This window comes from Mus musculus, chromosome 7, assembly GCF_000001635.26.
Source record: "Mus musculus strain C57BL/6J chromosome 7, GRCm38.p6 C57BL/6J".
In the NCBI taxonomy this organism is placed as follows: Eukaryota; Metazoa; Chordata; class Mammalia; order Rodentia; family Muridae; genus Mus; species Mus musculus.
Window position 1 is genome coordinate 103,121,579 of NC_000073.6, and position 14,745 is coordinate 103,136,323.

At 37.7% G+C, this 14,745-nt stretch overlaps 1 protein-coding gene and 1 pseudogene across 1 annotated transcript; one reads left to right on the forward strand and one right to left on the reverse strand.

Annotated features, from left to right (window-relative positions):
* Nucleotides 1-250: 250 nt before the first annotated feature.
* Olfr586 (olfactory receptor 586) lies at nt 251-1,204 on the reverse strand. Its single transcript, NM_147111.1, has one exon. It carries the CDS (start codon nt 1,202-1,204, stop codon nt 251-253), a length of 954 nt encoding a protein of 317 aa, NP_667322.1.
* Nucleotides 12,798-13,745, forward strand: Olfr587-ps1 (olfactory receptor 587, pseudogene 1; annotated as a pseudogene).

Below are 14,745 nucleotides of genomic sequence, written 5' to 3' on the forward strand. Positions count from 1 at the left end.
AATGATTCCCCAGACATGTGTGACAAGACAGATATTGCCAACTTGGTAAAAGCAGGGATATATTTGATGTTTACATTAATATCTCAATATTATATATTAAATCAAGAAATGTGCAAAGCTGATTCTTTGAACTGGTAAATATATAGAGGGGTGATGTGAGAAGTTAACATACAGCATGAGCCCTTAACTGATTCATTCTGTGCGATTTTCTGACATCACAGATTAGATTTTCTTGAGCTTGAACAAATTATCAGCTTTGTTTCTGACACAGTTTCTCTAGAATCACATTTCTTATCTGTTGGCTCTTCACACAGTATATGATAGGATTCATTACAGGAGGCACAAGCAAGAAAATGTCAGCCATGAGAATCTTAGATATGGGGGAACTACGACTCGCAAGGCGATAGATGACAGCAAGGGAGATGACAGGGACATAGAAAATGAGCACAGCACAGATGTGAGAGACACAAGTACTGAGGACCTTGAGTCTTTCCCTTTGGGATGCAATGCCCAGCACTGCTCTCAGGATGAGTGCATATGACATGAAAATGAAGGTTATGTCAAGGATGCCTGTGAGAGCCACAAATAAGCCATAGATGACATTGAACTTGTTGTCTGAGCAGGCCAGTTTCATGACATCCTGGTGAAGGCAATAGGAATGTGACAAGAGATTCTTCTTGCAGTATCTTAGACGCACTAGAGTTACAGGGAAAGGCAGGATCAACAGCACATTCTTGAGAGAAAAAGCAAGCCCGATTTGAAGGACCCTGGCACTGGTAAGGATGGAAGTGTATCTCAGAGGGTTACAGATGGCAATATAGCGATCAAAGGACATAATGAGAAGCACAGATGACTCCATAGCTGAGAATTCATGAATAAAAAACTCCTGGGCAAAACACTCGTTAGGAGAAATGTCTGGAGAATTGAACAGGAAAACCTTAAGCATGGTAGGAAGAGAGGAAATGGACAGTCCCAGGTCAGAGAGAGCCAACATGGAGAGGAAATAGTACATGGGTTCATGCAGAGAAGGCTCCGATTTTATGAAAAAGAGGATAGTGCAGTTTCCCAGGATGGCAACAGTGTACAGGAGACATATGGGGATGAAGATCCAAATGTGGGCAGATTCCATCCCTGGGAACCCAACCAAATGGAACGTAGAAACTTCAGTAACTGAGAGGTTGAAAATGGACATACCAGTATGCATGGAATCAAGATGGATGGCTCCAAAGAGGTGTGTTATGGTACTGAGAGTAAAATGGCTTAAACGCCTGACTTTGTCCTGTTGAAATCTTTAAGATGCTCACAAACCAAGAGAGATAGAAATTGTTCTTAGAAATGCACCTAACATGGGGTAAAACATATCAGAAGTAACCATATCAATAAACAAATATGTAGTACATGTCAGTATGTATATCAAAGCATAGTATAACCAATTAATATCTAAATCTTAATGATTACTACTCATAGGAAGGAGCACTCTGGTTGGAGCTCATTACTTCTCTCTATTCTGATCTCTTTAACATTACTTTGTGAGACAGATTCATGAGTGAGCCTGTGCTTGCTGTTTTCTCTAAACACATTCAGTTTTTAAAAGTGATCATCCAATAGGCAGGTCTCAGTTGATTCACTGTCTCTTTGTCTTTCTTTCCTGTTGTTATTATTTGCTAGTACCCTGGATTAGCATAGTCTCCATAAAATGGATATTCTGCACTTTTATATACAGTACTTAGTTGAAGATGTACAACTCATTTTTATGTTAAACATTTTTAACTGAACAGTCATTTGTTATACTACTTTTGATATTGTCAATCATTATCACATTAAATACTCTCTTTTGAAATATCTATTTAGTTGAATTTTCTTAGATATTTAGATTTAACCCTGTTAGATAGCTTCATATGTATATGTGTATGTATATGTGTATATATGTATATTCTTTTTAAATACTACTTATTAGTGCAGATTAATTGTATAAAATAGTTTCATTGAAACATTACAGTACATGCTTTTAATGTAACTTCCCATTCATTCATGTTGAATTTTTGTTTCATTTTAAAATTCATTTTTAAATTTTTGGCATTATAATATAGTTAGCAACATATTCCTCTTCCTTTTCCTCCCTCTTCAGCTTCCTGTATGCCCTCCTCCCTGTTTTCTTTCACTGTTTTATATATGTATATGTATATACTACTTGTCTGTCATATTTAATTTTTTAAAAATTTGTGTTTGGTTTCTAATGCATCAGAATTATTAATCACTTTCACAATTTTTTTCTTCTAAATGTGAATTATTTTAAATCACTATGAATTCCTGCTTACATTTACTAATAACTTCATTATTTTCCATTCAATTATTAGTATACTTTCACACTACTTATAACTTATTTTTATTTTTTTTTACTTGAATTTGTTTATGGGACAACGTGCTATTTTAATGTACCTGCACAATGAGAAATTATTGTTTCTTCAAATAAATTACATAGGAGCAATATTAGTTGTGACTAATGATATTTGTCTACCTTACCAGATCTGTTAAGTATCTTAGTTGCTAATAAAGAATTGTTTGTCCTGGCTGGTATACTCCAACTCCCAAGATGTACTTCTAATGCTGACCAGAAAAAACGAGAAATGTTTTATGGAAAGCTGAAAAAGACAGTGCAAAATGATCAGGCAGGAGATGTTATCTGCTTCTTTGGTCCACATGCCTAAACAGAGTCGTTAGAAGTTTTGTTTTGTTATTGGTTGTTATTTTGATTTGTTTATTTTCTCCAGGATAGAGCCCTCAAAGAGTGTTTAATGTTTATTTTGTGGAGGTAAATGAAATATTAAATGGGATGTAGGGCTTTTGCTGCTTAGAGTCCTCTCCTGCTGGGCTCATGTACAGATCAGCTCAGGCGTCACTCCTTCAGCTACTTTGCCACTCAGTCTGCCAGTCTTTCCTGCAGAAAAAGAGATTTTGTGTCTTTTAAATTTCCTTTCAGTTGTTCTTTAGAAAGCTCTACTCTCAAAGTTAATACTAAGCTTAGTTAGATATTGATATTCTTTGGGGGCATGTTATGACTGACAAGATCTTTTAATTTTTAACCTTGAAACCTTTTAATGCTGTTAAAGGTTTGGGTTTAAATCATTCTACACCAAGCCCAACTAGTAGCTTTCAGTTTATGTCAGCTCTCTTAATACAATAAAACTACATGTTTAAGAATCAATTTAGAAAAATAGAGTAAGAACATTTTCATTCATTTTTTGACTTCTGCTCATTATAAATGACAAACAACCCAGTGTTTAGCACAGTGAAAAAATATGGATCTCACTAGAATGTTCTTTACATTTCCAGAAAGAATCTTTTGTTTTGCTATAAAAAGAATGACTTTCAGAGAAGCTAAAGAAAGCTAGAATGCGCCGGGCGTGGTGGCACACACCTTTAATCCCAGCACTTGGGAGGCAGAGGCAGGTGGATTTCTGAGTTCGAGGCCACCCTGGTCTACAGAGTGAGTTTCAGGACAGCCAGGGCTAAACAGAGAAACACTGTCTCGAAAAACCAAACCAAAACCAAAACCAAAACAAAACAAAACAAAAAAACCAAGAAAGCTAGAATGTTGCATAGAAGGTTTTCTAGGTCTATCTGTAGTTTAGAAGAGCTTTCAAAATTCAATTCTCTAGTTTGTAGAAATGCAAGAAAAATGATTACAGTAAGAGACCTTGAAGGTTTTCAAAGAGTAGAGTTAGCATGACGTTCAGCATTAAGTTGAAGTTAAAGATGAGATCATTTATTGTGTTTGTTATACTAATAGTGGGATGATGCTTAATGGGGTCAGCTATGTATTATAAGGGTTTTGTTTTTCATGTTCTCCAATAGCTTACTTGGAAATGAGTATTAAATGGCAAAAAACATAGCTGAATAAAGGTAAGGTGCTTCCCATAGTGTTACTAACTGATGGTTGTCTATAGAGGGAACCCATGGGTTTTCAGGCACTTAACAAGATGTGTCTTACCTGGTCTGTACCTCAAGACTAAACAGAGATGAATCAGAATAATGCTACCCCAGATTGACTGTTCACCACATTCTGAAAGGTTGATTCTATGTCTTCCCCCTCTGAAGCCATTTTAGTAGATTAAAGGCCCTAGGGATGATGACGCACTACGCTATACTCAGAGGGACTGAAATGCCCATTGGTCTCTCATGCAGGTGAAAGCACACTGAAGAGCGGTTCAGCTCAATTCCCAGTGTGCAGAAGATTTGGATGTTTATGCTTAAATGTCTATAAACTCACTCCTGCTCATCTAACAAAATAAATTAATTTTTTTTCTTGTACTTTTATATCCTTTTGGAGAACTGGCCACACCATCTTTTGCCAGATAGTTTTGTTTTTTGAGTTTGTTGACTATAGTTGAGATAATTTACTTTTTCTCCTTCCTGATTAATGTAACTGTCTCTATAAAATAATAAACGCTGCCCCCCCCCCCCTTTGGAAGGGCAATCTACTTACATCACTTTCCAATTTTATTTTATATGTTTGTAGGAGTGCTTTTTAAATTTTATTTTAGCTATGTGCATTCATTTGGCTGTGTCCTGATGTGCATGAATGCATGCATGTATCCAATGTATCCATACATGTGTCTACTGAGGCCAGAAAATGGAGTTAAATTATCAGGAGCTGAAACTACTGTTGGTTGTGATCTTGCTTATGCTGTTAAGCAAACTCTGGTCCTCTGCTAAATAACTGTCCTTAAATCATTGAGCTTTCTTTCTTGCCTTCTTTTTTTTTTTTAAACTACATTGTGGTATTTCTTTATTATTATTATTATTATTATTATTATTATTATTATTATTATTATTATATTTAATCTGTTTTTACAGTCCAGTCATTATCTCCTCTCCTGGTCCCCTCTAACAGTTCCTCATCCCTTTTTACCTCTCCCCTTTCTCCAAGAGGATGTCTGCACCCCACTGCACCCCATCCCTGTATCCCCACCAGACCTCCCCACTCCCTGGGGTCTCAAGTCTTTCAAGGGTTAGGTGCATCTTCTTTCACTGAGTCCAGACCAGTCAGTCCTCTGTTGTATATGTGTCCCAGCTTTGTACCAGCTAGTGCATGTTGCTTGGTTGGTGCTCAGTGTCTGAGATCTCTCAGGGGTCCGGGTTCCTATGAGGTCACCCTACTCCTCAACTTCCTCCAGCCTTTCCCTGTTCAGCCACAGGAGTCCCTGACTTCAGTCTATTGGTCAGTTGGGTGTAAGTATATGCATCTGTCTCAGTCAGCTGCTTATTGGGCCTCTCTGAGGGCAGCCATGCTAGACTCCTGTCTGTAAGTAAACCATAGCATCAGTAATAGGAGGCCTTGGAGCCTTTCCTTGAGAGATGGATCCCAAATTTGGGGTGGTCCCTGGGTCTCCTTTTCTTCAATCTCTTTTCCATTTTTGTCCCTGCAGTTCTTTTAGACAGGAACAATTCTGAGTGAGTTTTTGACTATGGGATGGTATCCCCACCCCTCCACTTGATGCCCTGTGTTTCTACTGGAGGTGGACTCTGCAAGTTTTTCCCAATGTTGGGCATTTCATCTATTGCCCCTCCCTTTGAGTTCTGAGAGTCTCTCACCTCCCGAGGTCTCTGGTACATTCTGGAGGGTTCCCCCAACTTCCCATCTCCCGAGGTTGCCTGTTAACATTCATTCTGCTGGCCCTCAAGGATTCTCTCCCCCCCCCAGTACCTGATCATGTTCCCCTTCCACCCCCTCCTTTCCCATCCATTCCCCTCCCTTCTTCTGTTCCCCCCCACATACCCTCGTGAATGCTTTCTTCTCCCTCCCAAGTGGAATTGAAGCATCCTCACTTGGGAACTTCTGCTTGTTAATCTTCTTGAGTTCTGTGGATTGTAGTTTGGGATTCTGTGTTTTTATGTAAATATCCACTTATTAGTGACTACATACCATTCATGCCCTTTTGGGTCTGAGTTACCTCACTTAGGATGATATTTTCTCATCCCATTTGCCTGCAAAACTTAGGATGTCCTCATTCTTTTTTTTTTTTTTTTCAATTTTAATTAGATGTTTTCTTCATTTACATTTCAAATGCTATCCTGAAAGTAAGTCCCTTATACCCTCCCCCACCCTGCTCCCCTACCCACCCACTCCCACTTCTTGGCCTTAGTGTTCCCCTGTACTGGGGCATATAAAGTTTGCAATACCAAGGGGCCTCTCTTCCCAATGATGGTCGACTAGGCCATCTTCTGCCACATATGCAGCTAGAGACACAGCTCTGGAGAGTACTGGTTAGTTCATATTGTTGTTCCACCTATAGGGTTGCAGATCCCTTCAGCTCCTTGGGTACTTTCTTTAGCCCCTTCATTGGGGACCCTGTGTTCCATCCAATAGATGACTGTAAGCATCCAGTTCTGTATTTGCCAGGCACTGGCATAGCCTCATAAGAGACAGCTATATCAGGGTTCTTTCAGCAAAATCTTGCTGGCATATGCAATAGTGTCTGCGTTTGGTGGCTGACTATGGGATGGATCCCTGGGTGGGGTGGTTTCTGGATGGTCCATCCTTTCGTCTCAGCTCCAAACTTTGTCTCTGTAACTCCTTCTATGGGTATTTTGTTCCCTATTCTAGGAGGAATGAAGTATCCACATGTTGGTCTTCCTTCTTGATTTTCTTGTGTTTTGCAAATTGTATCTTGAGTATTCTAAGTTTCTGGGCTAATATCCACTTATCAGTAAGTGCATATCAAATTACTTCTTTTGTTATTGGGTTACCTCACTCAGGATGATATCCTCCATTGCTGGTGAGATTGCAAGCTTGTATAACCACTCTGGAAATCAGTCTGGCGGTTCCTCAGAAAGTTGGACAGAGTACTACCGGAAGATACAGCAATACCTCTCCCGGTCATATATCCAGAAGATGTTCCAACTGGTAAGAAAGACACATGCTCCACCATGTTCATAGCAGCCTTATTTATAATAGCCAGAGCTGGAAAGAGCCCAGATGTCTCTCAACAGAAGAATGGATACAGAAAATGTGGTACATTTACACAATGGAGTACTAATCAGCTATTAAAAAGAATGAATTTATGAAATTCTTGTGCATATGGTTGTACTCATTCTTAATAGCTATCTTGCCTTCCTTTTAAAAATACTTTATAAATTGTATTTTCTGTTTGTGGAACTATCTTACATATCAAATAAATTAATATATTTTATTGTTTTGACTTGAAAAGTGTTTTTACTGTTACCTTGATAATGATACTCTCATCCCTAATTTGACTCCTTTTGTATTGAACAGCAGAGTGACCATTAGAGTACAGCTGATTGGGTGTGTTCTTTGAAGTGAACAAGCTATGTAAGTAAGAAGGAAATAGAACTGACAAACTGAAGTCATTCAGTTATAATGAAGTCACATTCCATGCTGCAGAGATCTTTGGTGCCAATATTACCATCCCTCATCATAGTCAGGAGCTGAAGAAAAACCCTAGGGATTATTAATGGCCATTTACAGGTCATTGAATTTGCTTTTCCTGCAGAAAAGGTGCATGAACTTGGGTTTAGAGGTTCAATGTAGACAAGAGAAGCCCTCATCAAAGTTTTTGGTAGGACTTGTTTTCTAGAATCTCCCCTGGAGAATTGACTCAAGACTATGTGACAGGGAAATAAATGTAGGTGATATACCAAGTTCTATCCCAAAGCACCTCAATACAGGGTTTCTTCCAGAAAAAAAGCTATTATATACTATCTTTATTTTTACACTTATTTATTAAGGTATTAGAAAAAATAATTTATCTTATTAAAAATTAATGTAAAATACTTAAGGATGAATCTCGTCTAGGGCATGCAATTTCTATGCATAAACATTTAAAATTACTTAGAAAAATGGAATAATTTAGTACATCAAAGTCCCTGGTCTTGTATTGAAATATCCAATCTATATCTGACATTTCTCCATATTCACATATATTCTTAATAAAATTATACACTTTAAATCTTGGTATGAATCATAAGGTATTTCTGGGACTTATGGAGCCATAACGATTTGGGATGAGAATGTAAGCAAACCAACAATGTGCTGAGAGGCCATGATCTGATCTAAGCATCATGAAGGTGAACATGAGCCTTTGTCCCCTTAACACATGCTCAGCAAGGGGCCTAGCACTGGCCTTCTCTAGGTTGGTTACTTAAAAAAAAATTAACATTCTTAACTGAAATAGAATTAGTTCCTTTTTCTCACTTCAGCCTTTCCCAGGTATCCCCTTTTGAAACATTCTTATGCCCTTAGCACTCTCAAGTTGATAGATTTTTCTTTGATTATATTTGGTACACACATAGACAGTGAAACCCTCACTTCCTGCCACACACAGTGGATGTGTATGTACAGTATATATAGACATAACCTGCTGCATTTATTTTGTTGTGTGCATTTTTGTTCTTTATCATAACTGGAGAACCAGGAATTCTGCAGGATTATATCTTCTAGATATGGTGGAAAGCTTCATTGTGAAATCTCAACAATATGTCTACCCAAAGAAGAAGACCTGAACAGTGACCAACACCAATTGACATGCCCATGTTAATGGGAAATAGCACAAGACCTCATTCCTAGATGAAGCATGACAAGTAATGACACTGACTAGAGAGAAAGAGACTTTCTCTCAGGTGAGCCCCCTAATTATTTAGCTGACACTAAATGGTCATACCTAAAAATATATAAAAAATACACATACAAGCTATACTAAATGAACTCAAAAGTATGCATTTATATATTTGTTTGTGTCTGTATTTTATGTGTATGAATAAAAGAACATTTTATGACTGTATATATATATATATATATATATATACACACATGTATATGTATATGTATATCAGTAATAATTAAAGAAAAAGAGGTCAATTTTTGAGGAAGAATTGGGGGAGCATGGGAAGGGCTGGAGAGAGAAGTTGGAGGAGGAAAATTCTATAATTATATTTTACATAAAATAAATATTTAAAAATTCTATTTAAAAATTAAAAAATAAACTGTTAATGAACTTACCTTATTGAGCTTATTTGAAAAATATAAAAAACAAACAAACTACTGCATATGAAGAAAGGCATGGGAACCATAGATGGCAGTAGGGATCCATTCTGAGGACTGCAGTTCTGTTCTCTAACTGAGGGTCAAATACTGTGTGCATCAGTTCCCTTCTGAATATCTAGCAGATTTTAAAAACAATCCCCTGTGTTCTACCCCAGGAGAGATGAGGAATATTTATAGATGCAGAGGAATAAATATCTGAAGCCCTAAGACTTCCAGAATCAAAGAGCATCTGCAATCAGTGCAGACTTAACTCATCTCAGGTGAGGGTTAAAACCAAAGGTACCAAGATCTGAAACAGAAATACAAGGAAAAATGCAGAGACAAAGGCAAAGAATAAATAGAAAAACAGAATCACATGCTGAAAAGACATAGGTTTAGATAAAAAAATAAGAGAGAGAGAGAAATAGAAATAGCATTAGGAAAGTGAGACAAATGGGACATTCAAAAAGTAAATGAAAAGAATCAAAGAGGAAGAAACAGAAATAAATATACTAAAAAGAGAGTATGACTCACTACAGTAGTAAAGTTTGATCAGAAAGAAACAGCACAATTATTAGTCATCTGTGAAATGGGCTATTGGCGGCTTACGAAAATTTCCTGATGATTCAATTGTCTTATGCATAAATCTCAGGTAAGTTTTTTCAATTACACATAAATGGTGGGAGGGTTTTAGCATTTTATGTGTTAAAATATACTTCCAGAAACAAAATTTATTATAAAGCATTTGTATGTAATTGAGGCAAGTGGTGTCAGTTTTGAAATGAGAAACACATCATCGTGTCCCACTCTTTTTTTTAAATTTCTAATTTTTTTTGGCAATATCAACAAAATTGCCATTTGACAAGTGTTTTTGAGGACCACAGTTATGATGGTGGGAAGACTGCATCTTGTCCTCAGTAGTTTTCTCTTAATTATAATGAGGTTACTGTGTGACACGAGTGTTTTCTCTTTGCCTCTATCATTAACAATGGTCATTACTACCAGTGTTTTTCAATCATTTCTCAGTCTCAGTGTAATTTAATTATACTCAACCCCCCCAAATCAACCAAATCAGTGACTTGAAAAATAGATTAAAACGAGCCTAGAAAGGACAACAATAGAGAGATCAAGGCTAGTGAAAAGCATGGCAAATAGTATACTGAGAGATGGATGAACGATAAATCAAAACTATACAGAGTACAATGCCAGCTAACACTGATAGCCAAGGATATGAAATGGGAAGAAATGGGCCAAAGGATGAAAATTGCATAATAATAGAAATCTAATAGCCTAAGAACTTTAATAAATAATGTACTGATTTAAACAAATTTAGTTGGTGAATAGATCTTAGATGCTCTTACCACACATATATACATCCAAAAAATGTTATCTGAAAGTGATAGGATAATTTTCTTGTATATAATGATAATTTATATCTACATACATAAAATATGAATGTGCTGCATGCTTTAAATACATGAACCATAAAAATTTTAAAGTATAGAGAAGGGTATTAATGTTTGTTATATTCTTTGGTTCAGTATGTGAACAACCCTGTAACTAAAAATTTCCAAACATTAAAATCAGCAAAAAGGAGATTCAGAACAGGAGCAAGCCAATTACAAAATCATAACCCATGTTATTTAAAGAAATAGCTGAAAATTGAAGAAAATATGATCTGTAATTAGGTTGAAAAAATTTTTTTAAAGTAAGGAAATTTTTTTTAATTAGGTATTTTCCTCATTTACATTTCCAATGCTATCCCAAAAGTCCCCCATACCCTCCCCCCCCACCCCCCTACCCACCCACTCCCACTTTTTGGCCCTGGCATTCCCCTGTACTGGGGCATATAAAGTTTGCAAGTCCAATGGGCCTCTCTTTCCAGTGTTGGCTGACTAGGCCATCTTTTGATACATATGCAGCTAGAGTCAAGAGCTCCGGGGTACTGGTTAGTTCATGATGTTGTTGCACCTATAGGGTTGCAGATCTCTTTAGCTCCTTGGGTACTTTCTCTAGCTCCTCCATTGGGAGCCCTGTGATCCATCCAATAGCTGACTGTGAGCATCCACTTATGTGTTTGTTAGGCCCCGGCGTAGTCTCACTAGAGACAGCTATATCAGAGTCCTATCAGTACAATCTTGCTAGTGTATGCAATGGTGTCAATATTTTGGAGGCTGATTATGGGATGGATCCCTGGATATGGCAGTCTCTAGAATAATGTCCTGGCATGGAATAAGAAAACGTTTTCCATTGTGTCTAAAACACTAGCTCTGTGTGTGTACATGTTTGCCTGTGTATATGAGCATTTTTGTACAATTGTTGTATGTGATACATATGTTGATGCTAATGTCTAGATTGTTTTCATAAACTCAATTGGTAAATGAAATACAGAAAACGTTCTGAGTGAGAAAATGATGTCAGAGACTTCAATAAGAATAATTTTCTTTGTGGCTAAGGAAAGTAAATGCTCTGCTTAGCAGGAGAGAAGATTGTATTAGTAAAGCCCACAGGCCCAGTGAAAACACGCTTTTCTTACTCAGGACTCAGTCTACCACGGAGGATGAGGAAAAATGGGAAATTTTCATCATGTGAGAGATGGGTAGACTGTAACTTAAATTTTCTTTGGAAGTACAGGTAGCCTAAGTCTTTTGTTATCACATGGTAGATTAGAGGGAAAATTAAAAACAAAGATGAACCTTTAATGAGATATAGTCAGATAATGTTTAAACAAAACACAACCAGGATAATACAGCATCACTGTTGAACAGTTGGAGTCACATTATAGAATGCTAAGGTTTCAATTGGAGCAGTTTTTCCTTTAGGTCAGGGCTGATTTACCTAAGTGAGAGGCAGCGTCTATAAGGAGAAATAAGGCAGACCCTGAGCTGTTGATGCATCTCTGAGCTTCCTCTGTGTTCCCAGTAAGTGCAAATACAGCACTTAATATTTACATTGACTACTCTTTTAAAAGTTATAAACAGTCTTCTGAAAGGGGAAACAGTGAATCAAAAATATCATACGTGCTGGAAAGTGTAGCTCATCCACTGTTTGCTTAGCACATGCAATGTTCTAGGCTTGATCTTGTAGACTCTCTGTCTCTCTGTCTCTCTGTCTCTCTGCCTCTTTCTCTTTCTCTCTCTCTTGTCCTTTCTTTCCCAGAAATGAATAACAGCAAACTGGCATTCTCTCATTTAATATTTTAAGGCATGATAAACAATGGTGTTAAATATGTTGCTTTTATATTTTTTTTTGTCAGAGAACAAACAGAAAGCTACATCAGAAGGACTTATGTGTTAAGCTATGATGTGGAATAAAGATCTTTGAAGACATGTGCTGAAGTCACGGGGTAAGTTCTGTTTCATGGTTGTAGGCTAACAGCAATTGCCAGTTGACTCCAGAGCATTTCTGAGGAAGTTTGTGAAAATCCTGTGCTTTTACTCTGATTTTTCTTTACTTCTATCATTATATTTTAGAGTAAAACTTTCTGTATTTTTCTATGTTGTGTATTTTTCTGGTGTTTCTGATGAAGATCTGTCAAGTTATTTGTCATAGATGACTATATCTATTGGGCACACACTCTTGATATTCCATAATTTGAGAAAATATTTCTTATATAATAAACACTGTCAAATTCTTCTTTCTTCCAAGGTGAACATAGAGGGAATGTATATTTTTGCCCTGGTTGTGTTGTTTGTTCTGGTACAAATTTGACTAAGCAATAAAGAAGAACCCGTCAAGCCACTTGAGGCTCACCATGCTTGCCTGGAATAGCAGTGATGTTACAGAGCCCATATTTATCCTGAAGGGTTTTCCAGGACTGGAGTATGTTCATTCTTGGCTCTCAATACCTTTCTGTCTTGCTTATTTAGTAGCCTTCATTGGTAATGTAACCATTCTCTCTGTTATTTGGGTAGAGTCCTCACTACATCAGCCCATGTACTACTTCCTTTCCATCTTGGCACTGACTGACCTAGGTATGTCTATGTCTACACTTCCCACAATGCTGACTGTGCTGTGGTTGGATGTCCGAGAAATACAGGCTAGTGCTTGCTAGGCTCAGTTGTTCTTCATCCACACATTCACATTTCTTGAGTCCTCAGTGCTTCTGGCTATGGCCTTTGACCGCTTCATAGCAATCTGCCGTCCACTGCACTATTCTACCATCCTCACCAACAGTGTGATTGGCAAGATTGGTATGGCCTGCTTGCTACGGAGCATGGGAGTTGTTCTGCCTACACCTTTGCTACTGAGACGCTATCACTATTGCCGGGTCAATGCCCTCTCCCATGCCTTCTGCTTACACCAAGATGTTCTGAGGCTGTCCTGCTCTGATGCCAGGATCAACAGCGTCTATGGACTATGTGTAGTTATTGCTACACTAGGTGTGGATTCAGTCTTTATACTTATTTCTTACGTTCTTATTCTGAATGCAGTGTTGAGTATTGCATCCCGTGAAGAGCGACTAAAAGCTCTGAATACCTGTGTTTCCCATGTCTGTGTGGTACTCATTTTCTTTGTACCAGTAATTGGGGTGTCAATGGTTCATCGCTTTGGGAAACATCTCTCTCCCATAGTCCACATCCTCATGGCTGACATCTACCTGCTTCTACCCCCAGTGCTGAACCCAGTTGTCTACAGTGTGAGGACAAAACAGATTCGTCTAGGAATTCTCCGCAAGTTTAGGTTAAGTAGAAGGTTTTAAATTACTCACATTCTCTGATTTTTGCCCTGGGAAATATTAGAAAAGATGTTTGTTTTATTACATGAAAAATATAGACTAAAGGTCTTGGGTCATACTTGACTAAATTAGGATAAATTAATTGATTTATCTTCTAAATATGCAGTCTCAATTAATTTTAGTCATTGTATCACTTAGTTCTGATGGCCAAATTGTGATAATTACCATGGCCTTTTTCTGTACTTAAGACTATTATGAGATTTAATAATAAAAAATACATATAATGCAAATTCAATTTTTGAAAAACTATATAATTTTTACATTTTAAAACTATCATAGTAACATTCCTTATGAAAAATAGATTTAACAATACTAAAATATTAAGAACTCACCAGCTGCTGGCTTGGAAAAGAGTATAGCTAAATGTAATACAGATTTTATGCAAGCAGGCTGGTGTTGGTACTGGAAGACTGTGTGAAAAATGTGATGGCAAATGTGTGATCTGTGATTCCTATGTGCGTCCCTGCATCCTGGTTCACATATGTGATGAGTGTAACCACAGACCTTACCTGGGCCGGTGTGTGATCTATGGAGGTCCTGGAGTCTCTGATGCCTACTATTGTAAAAAGTGCACCATTCAGAAGAAGGATAGAGCTTCTGCCCTTCCAAAAGATTGCCCAAAGATTGTCAATTAGGGGACCTATTTTATGAACGCAGAAAATATGGCTTTAAGAAGAGGTGATGCATGGGTGGCTCCTTCCTCCCCCACCAAGCTGCTGCAGTTGCTAGAATAGATGCTTACTACCACCAGCAGAAAGGGAATGGAGCTGAATGTCACCAGAGCAGCCTACTAATGCTAGTGTCCTGGTCCCCTGCCACTCCTTTCTCTCCTTTTGATGCAGGGGGAAGCAAGTACCCATAGAGTGCTCTAGTAGACTGGAGGAGACATTGCTCATCTAGTTCCTAGTTTCCTTTTTGTTTTTAGTTGGAAAAGCAAGACTCTGTTCTCCACATCTATCCTTCC